Here is a 19932-nt window from a genome sequence, read left to right on the forward strand (position 1 = left end):
TCTTTCACAGAATCTTGGACCTAATAGGGAAACAGGCTGAATTAATACATGGAGTCTCACCTTGCCCTCAGTACCTTCAGCAAGCTTTGTGCTGTAGTTGATAGTGTCTTATCTTAAAAAGAATAAGTTAGAGATTTCATAATTATTCTCAGCCACCGGATTGTCTATGTATTTCCGTCCAGGCAAAATAAAATAGAGGATAAAGTAAGTTTGGCTTGGACAAGATAACAAAAGATGACTTTGTGCTCATCAAAAATACTCCACAGGCTGCTCAGGGAAGACAAACAGGACACAGGAATAGTGCACCTAAAAATCCTCATGAAAACGAAAAACGTCTTCATCTCACTATAAAAATGGAAAAAGCAAGACAGGAGGCAGGAAAGCAAAAGGACATAATTAAAAAATAATTAAGTAATGGTCAAGGTTCTGATGCTTCTGGACACAGCTCCAAATATAAGCTGACCCTCAAACGGAAGGGTCAGAGAACAAAGGACTTCTTCTGTGGTGATGTTCTCTATGAGTACATTAAGTGTTTAGAAAGACGCATGTTTTCAGCTAAAACTACCGGCTGCCAGCCCATCACGCAGCAATGCAACACTGCACGTGAACTACTCATCATTTGATAAGAACAGAACAGAAAAGTCGTTACCGCTCCTGAGTGCAGCATCAAAAGCCAAATCTGCCACTGCACCTTGCGATAGGAAAGATGTGCCTGGACACAGCCAGGGCGGCTGGACACTCCTCAACAGTTTGTACCAACATCAGATACAAGGCGCTGCTTGGGATAAGCAATAAAGTTCCAGAACATTAAGTTAAACTCTTTATTGTTTTAATTTTTCATTGATGAGTTTACACATACGCACTGAGTACAACTGAGCACTCGGCTTTATATCAGCTGAGGTATTCGGCTGGCAGACTTCCTCTTGAAAACAATAGATGCATTATGAATACATAAACAAACTGTCTGCAATAAGATTAAATAGCCTAAAATTGACCAATTTATATCAAATTAATCTTGATAAACTCATGACAGAGCAAATCAATTATTCAGCATTAATTCAACAATTAAAAGAAAATCTAAAAACTTTAAAAATTTATATCCTTACAATTGCAAGGAATAAAACTGTCTCATGTTTAATGCAGCTCAGCAAGTGATTTAAGCCCTATTAATTTTAATAAGCATACATCTACCCTGTGGATCCCAATATAAAAAAAAAACCTACAGGTGATCTAAAAACACATTAGCAATCAAAACTGCAATGCAAAAATGCAAACACAGTATTTGAAGGCTCTCTTTCCAGGAATTCACATTGACATAAACCAGAAGCAGCTCGCAATACACAAATAAAACAATATACACATTAAAAAACAAACCATCAAACAACCCACACCAACCATGGTCATATAGCTCTTCTTTCAACATTCTGGGTTTGATTATTTACGTAAAGGTAACGTTCACAAAAGCACAGACATATCTACTGTGTACATACACAGTCCCAGCCCTGAAAGCCCAAGTCCCCACTCTATAACAAAATATCTGCTGTAGGGTTGGTGAGGCAACTGCCATAGCACAGAAATGCACTGAAGGCCATCCAAGTGTCCTCTAGAAACAGAGCGTCCCTTCAGCATCACAACGCGAGAGACAGAAACTATGTGAACACACCAGACGATACAATCCTAATAAAACTACACTCACAAAAAATGTGGCTCTCTGATCTCTCATTGAGGGGAGGCAAACACATGAGCAATAAGAGGAGCGTGACACTCAAAACAGAGTTGGACTTAACATCATCCTAACTTCAAACTACAAACTAAGGGCAGAACCACGTGAGTGGCACCAGTTAACACTGTGCACCCCAAACCAGCACTGATTTTCCAGCATCGTTTTCACTCACATCAGAGGTTACAATGCAGCTCCCACAAGGCAACGCTGCTAACCTGTTGTTTATTCTAACACCACCACTTCATCTTTGCTGAGTAGTTCTTGGTCTTTTAAATCTACGACAAATAGACGTGATAAAATTTAAAACACACCGAGAGGCCATGAAGAATACACAGTTCTAGAAAGGATGAGCCTGATGAGGTTGTTTTTACAAAACAGATTTGCTAACTTGTGATGCTTAACTCATTCACCAAAACCCCTGCTTGCCCACAAATGACCCAACATGCAGACACTGGACTCCTGACACACCAGAGGCTGCATCACCATGTGGGAACACTGCCATGCCCACAGAGATGCAGATAGGCTCCTAATAGGTAGCAGGCTTTTCTCTCTCATACTGTGGATTAATGGTGTACATATAGTCTTAATTCACATGTGGAAAGGGTCTGTTCTCCAGGCCCTGCCCCACTGCACACACCGCTGCATTACAAAGCATGGCTAATATATGATAAGCAAATATACCAGTATGCGAAATAAATAACTGGCTCCAAGCATGTACTTCCTGTTGGCAGACATTAAAGAAACTTTCAGAGGAGATCCACACTGTTACTGCTATTTTAAAGATGAGGATAATGAAACTCAAAGGTGATTTCTCCTGCCTGTGGTAAACCAGCAGCAGAGGTGCAGTTAGGAACAGGGTCCAAGCCACATAAGCCATGTGAGTTCCCAACACACTGTAGCTGTAGATGAAAATTCTTAATGATATAATCCACGGTGATTCTGAAAGTCCATAAAAACTCATGACAACTATAGGCTTATAAGGGCATAATCAGCTTAAATGAGAAATAAACATGATGATGCTTTCAAAAAAAAGACTATAGGCTGGGTGGCTGATTTATCTTTCTTTATATCCAGTGATAACCTCTTGATGTATAGAACCTAAAACAAATTTGCCCAAATAGGGGAAAGAAATCTCACTTGAATTGAAGACTCCACTTTCACGATGCTACTTACAAGTAAGACATGCTCTCTACTGCTCATTTTTCCCTCTGCACTCATGAAAAAATTCCTGAACTACCTATCCTGTAACGACGGCTAATGTTCCGCTTATAAATATAAACCATCAAAGCTCACTTTCCTCACTAGGCTAGCTTCTCAGGGGGACTATTTGAACCTCTCTAAATATGTTAAGGTTTACATCATCTAATTGCAAAAGGCGTTGTATAAGCATTAGAGTCAAGTTATGACATTCTTACAATAGAATGAAGAGTCGATCCAATCAACAGCAAAGTTAAAAAAAATAGAAAAAAGAAGTAATGCAATTGAAATGTAGCTATTTTTAAATATCTGTCTGTCCCCTACTTACCAACTGGAGACACTGACCCACAAAGGGGGAACTGAAAAGCTTTCTCACCCCCTCTTGTTTTTGAGTAAGAAACACGTTACACGGCTGTTCGCTTAATACAACTTGTTCTTATAAAAGCCCACGAGGCCAAAAGGTCTCCGCTGTGCCTGCCTTCATGTTTGACTAACCAGTCTGCATCATGTAATTCTCCACAGCGTTGGGCAAATATGCATCATTTTAATTACATTAAAAAGGAAACTATGTGAGCTTTTGAGCCTTGCTATTGAGTTAATTTTAAGGGACTATCTGGAGGGATAGTGTTACAGATCACATGCGAGTCTCTCGGCTGATGGACCTGGAAAAACTGTACGTGAAAAAACAAGCAAATAATTCAAAGCACATGTTGAAAGTTAAGTTACAATGCACACAAAAAACCAAAACCCACAACATTTTAAGGACTAAATGTATTTTCAACTCTCAACAATGGTTATCTTACATATGGGAAACATTCAGTATACTAAATAAAGTAGCTTACAGAAGCCCGTACAGATGTATAAGCTCTCCTCAGAAATAAATACAACAGCATCTATTTCCATTTCCAGTTCCCTATCTGTAAAACAAGAAGATGATCCTCTCATTTTTCATCCTTGCATTGTCCATACAAACTTTAGCAGCAGAAGCTTTATCTTGCTATAGGTTTGTATAAGTCCTGACACAGCCACATTCTGATCTCCGCAGGTACTTTCAGTCCTGGTCACTAACAAATAAATGTCACCAAGTTCATGGTTCAATGAGCCGGGCAGTTGGGGCAGCATTTGTGTTACAATTCTCAGATGTATTTGAAGGAAAGCCTGAGCTGGAGAAAATTCTCATACTAAATCCTGCTGGTGATCCAAGATACAAAGAACTCCTCAAAATACAGAGCAGACTTTCTATAACTAAGAAAAGGATGGAAAACCCCAGAAACAGTTACTCCAAAGCACCATCAGCAGAGACTCTCAAGACAGGACAGTTATCCAAAATAACTCTGCAATATGTAACTTATTCTTTTACCATTCACAGCTGCATAATAAATCAGTACATAAAGGTTGTAAGTAGCTTTTAAATTAAACTATTTGTTTCACTCTAATGCTCAGCAGGAAGCTTTACCGAAAAACACTTCTGCCAAAAAAGCTTCAACTCCTGGCATTCTGTATTACTTTTACTTCATTATCAAACTCAAATAACTAGGTTATATGCTTTATTAGTAAATACTAGTATCATCTGGTTCTGAAATTTGGTTGTGATCTGTTCCACATCAGCTGGTGACACACCACGGAATAGTCCATCAGAGGAAACAAATAATGACTGCAAGATGACTTAGTGAGATATTTTGCTGGGGACAGAATTAAATTTTAACACATGAAGAGGGAGAGAGAGGCAGGAGAAAAAAAAGGCCCAAAGATGCTGTCTGGTTGTTTTTATAGGCTACTCCTTTCGTTCAATTAAAATAAGGTGTGTGGGGCAAAACTTCATGGAGTTTTAATTATCTTTTTGGAGACTCAAGACATTTAGAAATTACATGTAAAAGTCTCCATACTACGAAAACAGGAAGAAGAGTATTTGATGACATAAATTCGGATCTAAGGCAGTACAATAAACCAGATAAAACCACGGAAAACTGACAGTGGGCCAGGTGACCAGGCTGGTTTGCGCTTTTCCCTCCGTGCAGCTCTGCAGGGTCTCAGTGTGGAGCACGTGGGTGCCGTGGGCTCAGCAGGCTGGGAAAAGGCCAGGAAAGGACCAGAGACTGGAAATCCTGCCTCTGCTGTCCCAATATTAATAAATAGGAGAGCTTCAGCTCAGGAAGGAGATGTCAGCAGCATGGCATAACTCAATTATTCCCTTTGGAAGCAAGCGGACACTCGGGTGGAATATTATCACTCCCAGGCACCACTCCTCCCCCTGCCTCCCTAGCCTGGTGCTACAACTCACCACGCAATAATAGAACGTTTTAGTGCATTGTATTAACTTAATTGAGACAACATAACACTCAAATTAGGCTAAAGGAAATTCTTGTTCTCCACAGGGCAAGATGTTAAGGGTGATACTGAATCCTCCCAGAGTCTGTGGAGTTCCCATCAAAGCAGTGAAGCACCTGAGATTTACAGAGGGTTGCAAGCAGGGCCAGTGCCAAAAGGCTCCAAGAGGCACACAAACTGCTGTACTGGCGATGTGTTAACCAAAGACGCTAGGCAGGTACTTGTGGCACGTTAGTGTTTTTTAAAGGGGAAAAAAAATTAAAAATCACTAACTCCATGTATTTCATGATGTTTAACAAAACAGAGCAGGTTGAATAAATATTGAACGTTAAAAAGCTCCACCACCCTTGAAACCCAGCAACTGAAAATGGTCCAAACATCTGTGATAACAGACCTAAGTATCCGGCAGTTTCTGAGAGAGAAACTCAAGGTGAAGACTGAATAGCGACCACAAAACCCACTTGCACATGCATGCCCAAATACCTGAAAATTCACCCTAAGAGCATTCCCTAGTGCTAATCAGGTGTCATAAGTCTGTCTCAAAGTACTAGGCTAACACTGGTCCCTTATTTTGGTAAAAACATGTAGTGATCTCTCTAAACCACCATTATAATTACCAAAGTAGTTAAAAAAAAATGCAACTCATTATCACTAGTTTTCCTTCCAGGACTATCCACCCAAATGGAGCGTCTCAGCAGTGGGGATACCACTGGGTCACTGTGTTTGTGTAGGAGTTGCTTTATGAACTGTTTCATACATAGCTGGCTTCTCCCAACATTTGGGATTTTTTTTCTCCCCAGAAATAGCCCAAGAGAGCAAAGCAAAACAAACTTTGCTTGGAATCAGTTACAGAGATTAAATGTACCATATGTTTAAAATATGATCATTTTAAAGTACTTATTTTTTGAGAGCAGACTGGGTTTTTCTTATTTCTCTGGTATTGTCCAGTGTGTCAAAGGGCAAGAATGGAGCTCTAAGGCCTTAAAATCCTCTTTCTCACATAAACAGTACAAAAAGCCGAATTCCACCCTCTGCATTGTCCCTGTAAGACCATGGGACCACAGTCACTGGTCACATAGCCACAAATGAATGAAGGATTTGTTTCATTCACTTCAACTGAAAAACAAGGCGACCCACTTGCAAAGGCAACATTAAGTCCCGTATGTGTAATTTAATGCACAGAGTATCTTAAGCTTTCCTTCTCTGCCTTCTAGAGAGCCCAGCACAGCCACAGACTCGGACAGCTCTTGCTCACCCTTAAGCTTTTCTGTTTTGGGAGTTGGCAAACTGTGTTGGATCAAACCAAGTGATGACAGAAGAGAAGCTGAAGACATGGAGGCTTTGGGTATCACCTGTAGGCACGTGCCAGCGAGATGACCAAGATGCAGATGCTGTATAGACACAGCTTCATTGTTTCCTAAGCATCTACTGCACTTCATTTGCTTCTAAAGAGAATGGGGATGGGAGAAGCAGAACATTCATTTCCTCCACCCTACATGTAAAAACCCACCAGCTGAACAGACTAAAGCTGAAACCCCACAAATTCCTACGCTCGGCACTGCCCAATTCAGAGGCCACCTCTGGCTGGCACTGTGACCGTCCTGCTATGAGAACAAACAGTCCACAAAAATGCAGACAGACTTTTTTATCTGGAACAATGGCACCACAATGGGCTGGTGTGTATGGAAACTCTTACATCTGAAACATCCTCTTCACTCTCCGCAATGCCGGTGGGACCACATAACTTCACTGAAAAACAGGTATCACATGCTGATTCGGTAGTTGTTAGCAATGAGCCAAATCTCTTCCAAGATTTCACACTTCAAATAGGAGAAGATGCCCTGCCAAAACTGGATTTTTCTACAAGAAAACCAGACTGAAACCTGAAATATGAATACTTCATTCGCATGAATCACTCACGTTCTATACATGGCAGTATGTTTCAAGAATTGTCCTCTCTTTTTCAGGGGACACTCTCAGTGTTGAAGCTTCTCTTTTCAAAAATCTCTCCGTTCCCCTCCACTGCAGGTGCAATAATCCTGGCACAGCTGCATCCTTCTAAGGAATAAATTGGGAGGTGTGTGGGTATGTGTGTGTGGGTGGAAAAATCATATAAAATAATAAGTGCCAAATTTCAGACGGACCTGCAGAGACAGGAAAGATTTCAGGACATCTCATATCATGTATATAGAGACTTATTTGCTGTGTGGTGTTTACTGGATGCCTGCTTGTCTTCCCTCTACAGGCTGTGATGTTTCTTGGACATTCAGTGAAAACAGCTGATGATGAACCAGTTTTACCCTGGGGTAAAACGCACAAGTAGCTATTAACTCTCTGTATAAACAGAAAATTATACAACTCATTCCCTACCTGCCTGGAGGCTGATGGGCTGACTGGGTCAGTCATCCTGTGCTTAGATGTTAAAATGTAAAATGCTGGGATCTGGTTTTAATTCTCTGTACTCTGACTTAGTAAGCTGCTGGGCTGGGCACGTTTCAGAGACAGATGGTTCTTTAGGGTTCATGTACTTAAAAGAGTTCACAAACAGAAGTAAAAACATAAGAAAAGAAAAGAAATCAAGTGCTGTCAGTGAAACAGCCCTTTACATGCAGAGCACCTTTCCAATGCATAAAGCTCAGATAAATGTGCTCTTCAGAACCAAAGCCTAGAAAACATAGTCCCAAAGGAGGTTTACCTACAGCTCCTTGTTTTGCCAACTGTCTCCGCAAGGACACACTTCTCTGAACATAAGGGATTTTTTTTATCTTTTTATTTATTTCAAGGAGAGTTAAGAGCTCTGAGTAGAAAAGCATCCATCTGTGGCAAGTATCTGAACTTCTACAAAATACACAAGGAAAACAAAGCATCTGAAAACAGATTATTTGTATACATTTTTTGGCACCAATAACCATAAATAGACTTTTTAACCCTGTTAAAAAAAAATAGGCCTATTGAATTTCCACCTGAATGAGAAACTTCCTGTGTTGCTAATACAGTGCAGAAATCATCCCATTAATTAAATGTTTTGATAATATTTGTTCATTGGATATGAGTTTTACTGTTACTGATGATGACATTTAGCGCATAACAGAATTACATGTGCCAGGGCTGAGTTTCTGGTCATGCCTCAGGTTAGACTTTGAACTTCTTCGGAGAATTCTGCACATGAAGCCAAATAAGAGCCTCATCCGGCTCTTCTTCATATCGGTTACAGTTTCCCCTAAATCAATCCCTGAGGTCAGAGTTCAGCGATCACATTTGCATTCACTTCCTGGCTGCCCATATGAGAAGAATCCCTTTTCTTATAAGAAAAATCATGCAGAAATCATCGGAAAACTGCCATAGAAGTATAAGAGGAGCTCACAGCACACGTAGTCCTGCACTCATTTTTGGGAAGACCATCTATCGTAGAGAGAAGTTATTCCTAATCTTTTCTTTCACATGGTTATTTACCATTTGTTGAGCACTGCCCATCTGTTCAGTGCTGTGGAAAGCTTTACTTTGCTTCTCCATTGGTCTCTGGCACTGCCCTCTTTTGAGTTAAACACTTATTTTTCTCAATTTTACAGATAGTTTGACTCTACATCATCTGGATTTTGTGGCTCTGTCTACAAACTGTGCTTGGTAACAGAAAGTTTTGCAGTCAGGGAGAAAACTGTGTATGCTGAAACCATGATTGCAAGACAACACATGATTTGCATGCTCCATGAGATTAGTTCCCCAATCCAAATCTCTGCTTGTATAACATGGAGTGATATTTCCATAATATTCATGAACCACAGCAAATTGTCACACAATGGTCTTTTCTTCTAAAAAGGTGCCTATCAGCTCAACTTCTGCTGTGGTCAGTCACTATTTCCATAATAAATTTCTACTTTTTTGGACTTATAAAATATGGCAATAAAACATCATGCCAAGATTAAACTTGGCATACAAGTTCTGTCCAGAAGTAACCTCGATTAATCTTTCTCAGCTAGGAAGTAAATTGACTTAGTCATTTTTAAGTCACTTGAAAATGAAAGCTGTAGAGGTTCTGGTTCTCATCACTTCCCTGCAGTCACACATCTGCAGTTTCAAAACCTCTTAAACTACTCAGCTAAAACAGTTTGTGAGGACACCTGAACCTGAATGTGCTCAGGAGGCTTTGTGACACGGATGGGATTACATTTGCTGCTCCCTGTCTCACCTTAGCTATAGAGAGCGAGGCTGAAGAAAGATGTCATAGCTGGATTACTATGTGCTGTGCTGCCTGGGGCTCAGAATCAAATATAATAAACTTGGGTGTTTCCCATTTGGACCACTGGAGATGTTGGCTGCAGGAACAGGGACCTCACAGCCTTGACAAGAACATCTCAGACACACCATGGAATCCCTTGGAGTTCTTCCAGGCAACCATACAGAGGTACCTATATTCCTCATTCTGCTCTTTTATGAACTGCTTATGGAGAATTAGATTGGTAGAAATCAGTCTGGCAAAGTGTTCCGGAGCACTATATTTTAACAGAAAGACAATCTACTGCAATACTTGCTCAGTCATTTTTTGGAAAGTAAGTGTAGCAGAGGCATTCTTTGCAAGTCGTTTTTCTTTGCACTTTAATCTAAGTTCTGTCAGTTCTCTGTGCCATTAGAAATTTGTTGTCCACAGCTGTTCAGAGCCTTTCGCTTGCATTAGGATTCCACTGTGCTGTGTGTTATTCAGCCTTTCACAAGTTCCAGCCCAGAACCTGCATCTGAACCCAACATTCATCAAGTTTCATGAGTGTATCCTAAGGGGAAAGAGGTTTTTGTTAATGGATCCTACTGTGGGATCTGATCTTCATCCATATTTGAAGTGATTTGTCTTCCCATCTGCAGATTTTCAAGAACAAAGAGGGAAAATAAATTATTACTCTGAATATCTGGCCCATTCTGATTAATCAGGCCAATGACGCATGTAAAGACTTCTTGGGAACTCTATTTGTTGCTATCATCAGCTGCTGTATTTTCTAGAGTATTTCAAACTGTACATATACTTCACAGTTCAGCTTTCCTGTTACCACAATGTGTTAGCAATTAATGTGCAACAAACAAGCAGACAATTGTTCCATTTCCAGGGAATAAAATCTCCAAGGATATCAAATGGAATAGAAGCTATCCATCCTTCTCCATATCCCGAGAGTTAAAAATAGAGGAAGCAATTCACTCTGCAAACACACCATGGGGTTTAGGCCATAGTTAAACAACCACTTCAATTTGACATATGGTTTTACTGCTCCTGAAGTCCCGTCCTCTCCTTACCCTTAACTATTCACCCCTGGCTTCTCCTTGGTGTAAGCACAAGAGTTCAAGCAACCATATGATAAGGTGGGCCAAAGAGCTGGCTCTACCAAAACCGGTTTTTTTTTGCTTAGCTTAGCGCTCAGCCTTGATGTGACTCACTGTAGTACCACAGAGATGCCAAAGGAGGAAAGGGTGAGATGAGGTGAGGATTGCATAAGCTGGTGTGACTGCCAAAGAAACGCTCATGCAACCACAGTCCCAGTCTTCTGGGCGCAGAAATGTGACAGAGCGCCTCCTTTCTCCACCAGCTTCTTCTCCATCGCTCCCCTTCGGCAGTGGCAGCTCCCAAGTCCTTGGGGTCTGGACCAGCTTCCTTGGGTGGCAGGATTGCTAAGAGGTGCTGGGAAAAGCCCAGAAATGCAGCGCTAATAATCGACACTAGTAACAGGACAAACAAATACAATCAAAGGACATGGCTCTGATGGAGGAGGTTACAGGGTTGAGAAAATGGACCCTGAGAAGATGAGTAAGAGAGGAAAATTAAAAATCATGACATATCATGACACTTTCGCCTGCAAAACTCTCTATTTTCCCTAAGCAGACCCTGTGCTCAATGGCCAGAGGTCACCAAACGATGGGGATTTTCCTGCTGCATGCAGCAAACTTCAATTTGAGCAGGAAAAATGTCAAGCACAGCTGGCTGGCTTGCAGTTCGCATCTCTTCCAAGCTCTGTGTTGCCCTTTCTTCTGTGTGAAACATAACTCTGGAAAGCCAAGAGAGACTTGGGGGCTGCCCAAATGGTTTGACAAATATTGACTTAAAGGAAACGCATTTGCCTACATGACTTCTTTTAAAATGTCACTAAGGCACCCATTACTTCTGTTCACTGCAACATCTCATTTGATTCCTACCTAGTACAAAGCTGCAACTCTCAATATGTCTTGTGTTACAGGAAGGACGGTGTAAGTGGTTGAGAATCACTTTGCTCCCAGAAAGGTATCTCACAGGAGGGAGAGAGATGCTGCTGAAGTCCTGCTGCATGGTTTTTACAAGCAAATTGATGCTGGGCTGACCATCCTTGTAAAAGGCTGCTTTTCTTATTTAATGGTACATTACATGGTCAAGGAAGTGCAAGTTCAATACAGCAAAATTTAGAGCTTTGTGTTTATCTAGATGCTCTACAGACTGATAAAACTACTAGTATACTAATTAAATGTACTTCACCTGCCAAATCGTTAAAACAGAACTACTCAAAAAGCAGGACTGTATTATGATCTCACTTGCTTTACACTGATTTTATTAAGAAGCTAGAAAAATGCATCAGACATCTTAAAAATTTGTTCTTTGATGATCTTACAAGACAAGATATACATACAACTATATGTCTGTCTATATTCAGAAGCAGATGATTGTGTTTATGGCTTGTGAGATGTTCAGCTGGCCAAAAAATTGCACAGTACATGTAACCACAATAACTTTGTAAAGGAAAACTTGCACAGTGTGCCCCATACTCTTAGGACCAATTACTTACTGTTCTTACTTGCAGTTGCTTGGAACAGTTGTAACTACACACACTCTCCAGTGTGTAAAAAGCACCTTTCTACAACCAGGCTGCCTCTGCACCTTAAGAAGTGTAGTTAAGCAGGCTACCCTGGCTCTGAACAGGCTGATGTTTTCCTCACACTGCAAAAATGTTCAGTTGTCCAGGTACAGCAGATTTACGGCCCTTCTGTGTCAATCTAACAACTCAAAACACTCAGGCAGGGAAAAGATTTAGCCCTATAAACACTGTTATTTGAACGTCTCTTTCCGCTGGTTACAGATTAATATTCAGTGTAAAAGAAAAGCACACGGTTAAAACTGGGGAAAACACAGTTGGGTTTTCAGGAGTGTTCTGTATTTGTCTAGTCCTGCTCTAGTTTGTGCAGGTTTAAGCCCCATAACCGAGCGCTTTTGGGAGTTGAAACATGACTGTTCACTGAGGCTCTGGAATAAGCCCTTGGAAGAAGATGGTAGCATGTTAAAATGTAATACATGCTACATGATAAAAACAGAGGCGGTGCGTTTTTGCAAGTCTCGTGGAATGAAACTCAGCTGGTTTGCTCTGCACAGGTTCCCCTAACTGTTCCCTTGGTTTCAGTCCATCTGGATTTTCACCACAGAATTCTGAGTTTCCAATTCTAATACACAAAAGCTCTGCCAAACCCACATCACATTCAAACCACAGGAAATCATGAATTTGGCACTGTTTTGACATGGAAGCTGTAAACAGTGTGCAGGTTCACTCAAAACTGGATCACTGTCCTTTGAGTTATGAAACACAACAAAACTTCCAGCAAACCAGGTCAGAATTCTGAATAACTAAAGAAAGAGGAAATTATGTGACTTTTGCATGGATCAAGACTTTGTTATAAACATTCTCCCCTAGCTTTTTGCCTTTAGCTGCGAACATACTATGTGGAAGAATAAAAAGAGAAGTTGAATTTCCTCCTTTCTAAGTTCAAGTCAAAGCAGGATTGAGCTAATTCTCATAGCTCTAACATACATGTATGTTATTAGAGACAAGGGTAGTTTCCTACTGGCAGTCTTGAGTATGAATAACTGTAAAAATCAGAGTTAAACTGAAGATATTAATATGGTTTATTTTTATGTGCAAAATGGTAGGTAGTCAACTTACAGCTAACTTACACCACTACTACAGGAGCAAGCCTCCCATTTAAAATCCACTAGATTTTTAGCTGTGAAACACTGCATTTTTTCCCCAGGATTCCTGTTATCAAGCCACAAGGCATTTTATGAAAATGGAAGAGTCTAAAGTATGATTTTTGCCTTCAAAATACGCACTGCCCTAAAGAAACACATATTTGTAAAGAAGTCACAAGTTCATTGACAACGACAGGAAGACAATCTAGAGTTCCAGACCAAGCCTGAAAACAATCCAGATTCCAAACCTACCCAAGCCAGAAGCTGGAATGCAGAGCTACGTGAAGGTGGATTGACTGAAGTCAAACAAATAGGAAGCAAAATGCAGTCATGCAAAAGAACATTTATATTATGGCACTGCGAGCAAAAATACGTGGTTAAATCTTGCTTTCATTTTTATCAGATTCTTAAACCAGGCATTTTGAATGTCAGAAAAGCTCTGTAGGGATCTGTAACACACGGAACCATACATCAGACATAGCTGACCTGTCATTGAGTTTTCGGATGTACATAGTTGCTCTCGCAGCTTTTCCACGTCGTCTGGATGAACCTGTTCGTACAAAGTGCTGCCAAACCATTCAGACTGTGGCTGGTTCAGCACCGGAGTCACTGAATCCGATACGTAGATCACTCTTCCCGTCTCAGCTGCAACTACAAACAGGAACCCATCTGCAGCCTCCAGGATAAGATGTTTCAGTTCCTTCCAAAGAAAGGATTTTATTAGAATGCCAGCAAGAAAAGGGAATTAAATAACACATCTGTCACTGCCAAAGAATATTGTTTTCTTGCGATCTTAGTAGCTAATCACAGCCTAAGCAGAATTTTTCCCTGTATTCCTGGTATAACAACACAACTGAACTTGCAGCAAGCCATAAATTGCTGATCTCAATAACAAACACTTTGTTTTCCTTTATTGCCTTTCATCTGTTCATCTCAATGCACTTTACGAAAATTAAGTAAATAAAACTCATTGCATATTATGTGATAGGCATCTAACATTAAAAAAATAAAAGTTATTTCAGAGTATAAACAACGGAAATGAACAGCTATAACTCATAAAGCAAACTCACTCCTTAATTGAATGTCCTAAATAATGTATTTGGAAAGAAACCAACAATTCTTTCTGGTTGTTTTGGTTTGGTTTACTACTTTTTTCCCCCTCAGGATGAGCTCTATTTGTAAATTAAACAGTCCCTGGATAAAAGGCAGAAAGTGTAACGGGAACAAGGGCAGGAATCCCCAGCTTCCCCTCCCATTAAGGGGCCTGAGCCACTACACAAGATGGTTGTATCACTTCTCGCTTTATTTTTCCAGCCTGTGCATGTGAGATCCAAAGGGTCTGGAACACCTTTGTCTTTGGCCTTTTCATCATCCTGGACACTTCTGTCCTGAGACGCCCTCACATCTGCCTGAGATGCAGCACCCAGAGCCCCGACCATCACACAGAAACGCTACCTTTGCTTAACAGAGCTGGAAAACCCCTCATGGGAAAGGATAACAACAACCACTCCAATGCCTGGGAAACAAGCTCCAATAGCCTTTGCTTGGTGGCTCCGGTGACCACCAGAGCTTGCTCAGATACTGCATGTGGAAGTGGGACAGAGAGCTTTGGGCAATCTGAGTCCCATTCCAGGTTGGACAGGTCAGCATGGCTGGTGTGCAAGCGGCAGGTATTAGCTGATTAGGTGAGGATCAAAATCCGACAAATTCTACTAAAGAAATGCATAACATCTCAAGATACACTTAACAGACTGTCAGCTTCTGCTGTTTCTTTATAGAGAAAGCCACTGACTAAACTGAACCACTGACTGAACAAAAACCCTCACTGTATAGCTGGCTGCACTACATAGAAGATAATGAGAGCTGTTCTGCATACGTTATTAACAAATATGAAGATAAACTCATTCTGCAGGTTCAAAAAACCAAAAAGTTGCAATGAGAAGTGGCCAGGGTGCCCTACCAACAACCAGTAGAGTAGCATCGTCCCTCCAGAAACACGTCAGGAAAGCCAGAACAAGTAGAGATGGGAACACCGCGAGGTCAGCAGCAGCTGCTGTTTGTCCAGTAGAAAGAAGTATTGCCTCTAGCCATCGCTTACGTGTGTAAGTGCTTAAATCCTTCAGACCACAAAAATGCACGTTATACCCATAGGACTTCAAAAACAATGAAGGTGGTAGGAATTTTCAGTGCGCTCGGTTAAACGCAGTTTTCCTGCAAGCACTGGTTACATCTTCCTTCTATCAAAAGTGTAACCAATGAAGTAACTCAGCCAGTACAAAGGGGATTAATCTCTGCACAGTTCAGTTGCCGGGAACTTACACATAAAGACTAAACAATGTTTTTAACCTTCCTCTAAACCATGAGTGGAAAGTCTTTCCAGATTAATTTCTCCCTATTTACAGGATCTTCATTAGGATGGGAAGAACGCGGTTCTGGAGGTGAAAATTCCTTGCCAGTGATGAGAGGAGCAAATGATTTGCTTTTCAGACGGACATACCTCAATGACAATAATGCCCATTTTGCTGCTCCAGGGAGAAAGGCTTGTCATATAGTTAAGATCAAGTCCAAACAGTCACCAAAAAAATGTCTGTATTCACACCTTGGACATATAGCTTCTACCAGTTACTACAGAACAGCAAAGCATCAAGCTGAGACTCTACTCCTCTCAGCATTTCTTCACATCTTTTAAGACCACAAACCAGAAAAAAAAAGGACATTGTGAAAAATCTACCTGTTCTGTAAGAAACGATGGCTTGTAAGCTCCATCAGTAGATTTGTTTCCAGTGCCCCGCATTGATTTCATGTGTGAAACGGCCATACGAAGAATTGTCAACTTGTCAGGCTTACGAGCCAATGCGCTACAAGTGGGCACCATATCAGAGAGTTCGGTGATGTACTGTGTCATCTTATTTCTCCTGCGTCTCTCAATTTCACTATGATTCTCCCTGAACATTTAAAGAAACACCAAATCAACAAAAAAGCGGACACGATTAGTAAGAATTTCAACTGGAGGTAGCGAATCATAATACTTCACACTTGTTTTGCTGTTTTCACCCCGGGAAAGAGAAGTGCTTTACAAAGCTAAGTACTATTATCCCTCAGTTTATAGACAGAACATCCAGGCCACAGAAGGATAAATACGATTTGCCCACAGCTGTGAAAAGAGTCCATATTTCTAGCTATTGGATTGTGGCCTTAATCTCTTAACGGTTTAATTTCCTGTGGTTTAAAGGAAACAAATGAAGTAGAGATGTGAAGAACTGACAACTGTTATCTCCAGCCAAACTCCTAAATTTGCTGTGATGCATCTCACAGCTTCCAGTCCTTGCTCAAGGTGTTGGATCTGCTTATAGAACGTTTGTTTTAGAGGAAACGGCTCACTAACAGCTGTATCAGGTCAGCAGTAAGTGTCAGCACTGACTTACATAAAAACCCACTCAATGACAACACAGATCTCCAGTCCTGTAATGCTGGGTGGAGCATCCCACATCTCCTGCAGGGAGACGCTATATCCCTATGGGATCAGACTGCAGGACAGGGACTATATGTGGTATAACAGTACATGTAAAAAAAATCTCTGTAAATAAATAAAATGAGTATGAAAGACAGCAAGTAAACATCTGGCTTGTCAGACAGATCAGGATTTATGTTCGAGAACAATCTAGCACAGCAGGGAAACAACAATGACAGTACTTAATGATGGCCCACTTTGGGCCGAGCTCCCATGTTCTCATCCTTTATAGCAAACATATGACTGAGGTGGTGAGTCAAATTTGAGAATTCTCAAAATGAGCAGTCACCAAAGTGTTTCAGAACTGACGATCTGGAGTTCAGTTTTCCCATACTGTAAATCACCATTGCTTGATCACTATTAAGGAACTACACCAATATATACATCTGAACTGGTCCAAATGGACCCAGAATACTTCAGTGCCAAGCACTTATTTTTCCCATACTGTACCTGTCAGGTGGCAGCTAAACACAAGTACACAACAGGTACATGATGCTTCAGATGTCAAAGTAGCATCTTCCACTGATTTCAATGAGCCGTGGATGGCATTTTCTTGTGGGATCGCTGGCTGATCCAACAAGATGTGGAAGGTGATCACTTGAAGAGTCCACCAGTATTGATTGGTATGATAACATAACATTAAAAGAAACTGCAACATTCTTTAGAGCTGGCTGTTATGAAGACTGATCAGGAAAGCAGAAGACTTGGCACACGTTTTGGTTACTTTTAATAAAGGAGACTTTTCTTAAACACAGGAAAGAATCCGAGCTACAGTATCCTCCTACCTGAAATAGGGGAATGCATGAGCTTGCCCTGCTTTACAATGTGTATCCTTCCCCTGTACATATAGGTGTTATATGCATGAAGTATTGTCTCCAGAAGTACCACTTGTTATGGCTACATGCAGAGTTATTATTCCTACTGATGCCTATGCTTACTCTGATATTCACAAAATCCAGCCCATGCTCCTTCAGTAAATTACAGCCAGTCCCTTGGTTAAGGTCACTATTGACTTAATTATCTGTCACACCGCATAGTGAACCTTTGCATTTCAAATGGCTGGTAAACAGCCTCTGTGTGGGTGGGAGAGGACAGCGCCTGTGGGGGCTGGATCGTATACACAATCTGAATAGCTCGTGTGACAGTGCACATGTACATAAGAGCACACACGGGAACGTGGGAGTTGGACTGTATACACATAGGCAAGCAGAACAGCTACTGTGATAGTGCACATGTATATAAGGGCACTCGCGTGTACATGTCAGTATGCATCCAGATAAAAATGGACAAGGGGAAGAAAAACGCATTTTCACGTGATGAAAGCTCGCTCCAAGTTCAGCATTTTCACAGAAATGGTGATCAAGAAAAGAGAGAGACAAAGAACACACATATTCAACATATATTTTACATTTATAAATAAATACTACATTGTCAGCCACTTTAATACTCCTGAACATTGAAAATAACCATTATAAAAGGTGAACAAACAGACTGCAAAACTTCCTGAAAAGGAAGGGAAAAATACCCAACAGTCCATTTCATTTATGATCATGAAAGCTAAAAATTAATAGTATGTTAATCAGCTGGCCATGAAAACATTCAAGCTAACAACCCCCAAAACTCTCCTGAAATCGGTTCAAATTTAAACCCTTAAAAGAAAATGAGGGGCTGTGCTCCCCTTCCAAAAATGCCTGCCCTAGGAACCCTGGCATTCATAAACATGTATACAGAATGATGTCCTAATTCTGTCATTTCTAACTTTGTTTTCATATGGAAGTTTTGGAGAGACATTACATTTCAGGAGACTGCGGGAGCTGATCGAAACCCACTTACATCCAGAGTCAGTATTTCTGATTTCAAGCATCTTTGGATCAGCCAACCCTCTTGATCAGTCAGAACGGCATCATGTAAAATAAAAATGGGGGCAAACTGTATTTGATTTCCCTTTTTCCTACCTGGCCATCCTTTCTGTGTCAGCAGTACACTGATCATCCTCCCACCTAGAAACAGAATAACCAGCTCTCTAAGCTACAGCACACGTACTGAGATTTTCTGGACACGAACATCCCTCTCTTTTCTCTCAGCAGAAGAGCTCTACAGAACACGCCTACCTTGCAAACTTTTCCTTATCACCAGAGATTTGATCACCATCATACCTAGAAAAAAAAAAGATAGTAAATAAATGCATAAGGGTTATACATTGAGTGATAGTCGACACACAGCAGAAAGCAAAGAGGTTCACTACTGCAAACTATTAACATTAACAGCAAGAAAAATGAGGGCATGAGAATGATAAAGCAAAGAAAACGAGTCTGATGAAACTTCCAAGCCATGCCGGTTCAAAAGCTTCACTTATATATTTAAAAAACTTAGAGACACACTTCAGTGGAGTTATACAAACACTTTGACGTACACTCATTGCTTGGGAGACTTAACAACCAGCACCATTACAGAAAACACCACTGAGCTTTTATCGACAGCAGCCCATGAAATATTCGTTGTTGTGTTGGAAGTTAAAGGGCTGTGTCTTTTCCAGATTGCAACCACAGCTCACTCCACTCAGCAGAGGGCACTGATGGTCTACAGATAACATGGGAGGGCAGAGACACACGCTGAAGCGCAATACTTAATGTAAGGACACCTTCAGAAATAAGCTCTGGTAGGTACAGACACTGCAGGGAAGACTGGCAGAAGTCAGCCAGGCAGGTGAAACTGCTGGGTAAATAGAAGTGATATTAAAACTGGCTGAAATCCCTAAACAGGCATCTCATTCCTACCCAAATCAACGGAAGTCAGATGCCCAGACAGGTATGTGCAGTCTATGGGCAGCAACTTTACAGAGGAGATCCAGATCAATGGGACTTTCGCCCCGTGGGATTAAGGATTCACTGTTTCTGAAGCATTTTCTCGTTTGTGACATGTGACATTTCACTAGAAAAATGACATGTGTTTCCTCCTTTCCCTTTCCTAAAAACATACTGATCATTTGAATTGATATTTTGCTAGCGTTGTTAGAAAAAGATGCATTTGTTTGAAAAACGTCTCACTTCTGGGGAAATCAAATTGCTTACTCCAAAACAGAAAATGTAGGTTTTCAAAAATACAAAAATAAGAACAACAGCTTTTCTAGAAGCGAAGAGTATTACTGCTCAAAAATAGTCAAGTGAGATTTTGTATTAGATCTACACCTTTTATTACAACAGACAGCCT

At 40.8% G+C, this 19932-nt stretch overlaps 1 protein-coding gene across 1 annotated transcript in view; it reads right to left on the bottom strand.

Annotated features, from left to right (window-relative positions):
- ARNT2 (aryl hydrocarbon receptor nuclear translocator 2) overlaps positions 1–19932 on the bottom strand; it is a gene marked incomplete at both ends in the record, with an annotated part of 97268 nt that overhangs the window by 44895 nt on the left and 32441 nt on the right. The window contains 2 exons of the mRNA XM_080351116.1: positions 13698–13911; positions 15943–16156. Of these exons, the coding sequence (XP_080207242.1) occupies positions 13698–13911; positions 15943–16156 (428 nt within the window). The remainder of the gene's footprint in view (positions 1–13697; positions 13912–15942; positions 16157–19932) is intronic.

This window comes from Nesoenas mayeri (genome assembly GCF_963082525.1).
Source record: "Nesoenas mayeri genome assembly, chromosome: 11".
NCBI classification, from domain to species: Eukaryota; Metazoa; Chordata; class Aves; order Columbiformes; family Columbidae; genus Nesoenas; species Nesoenas mayeri.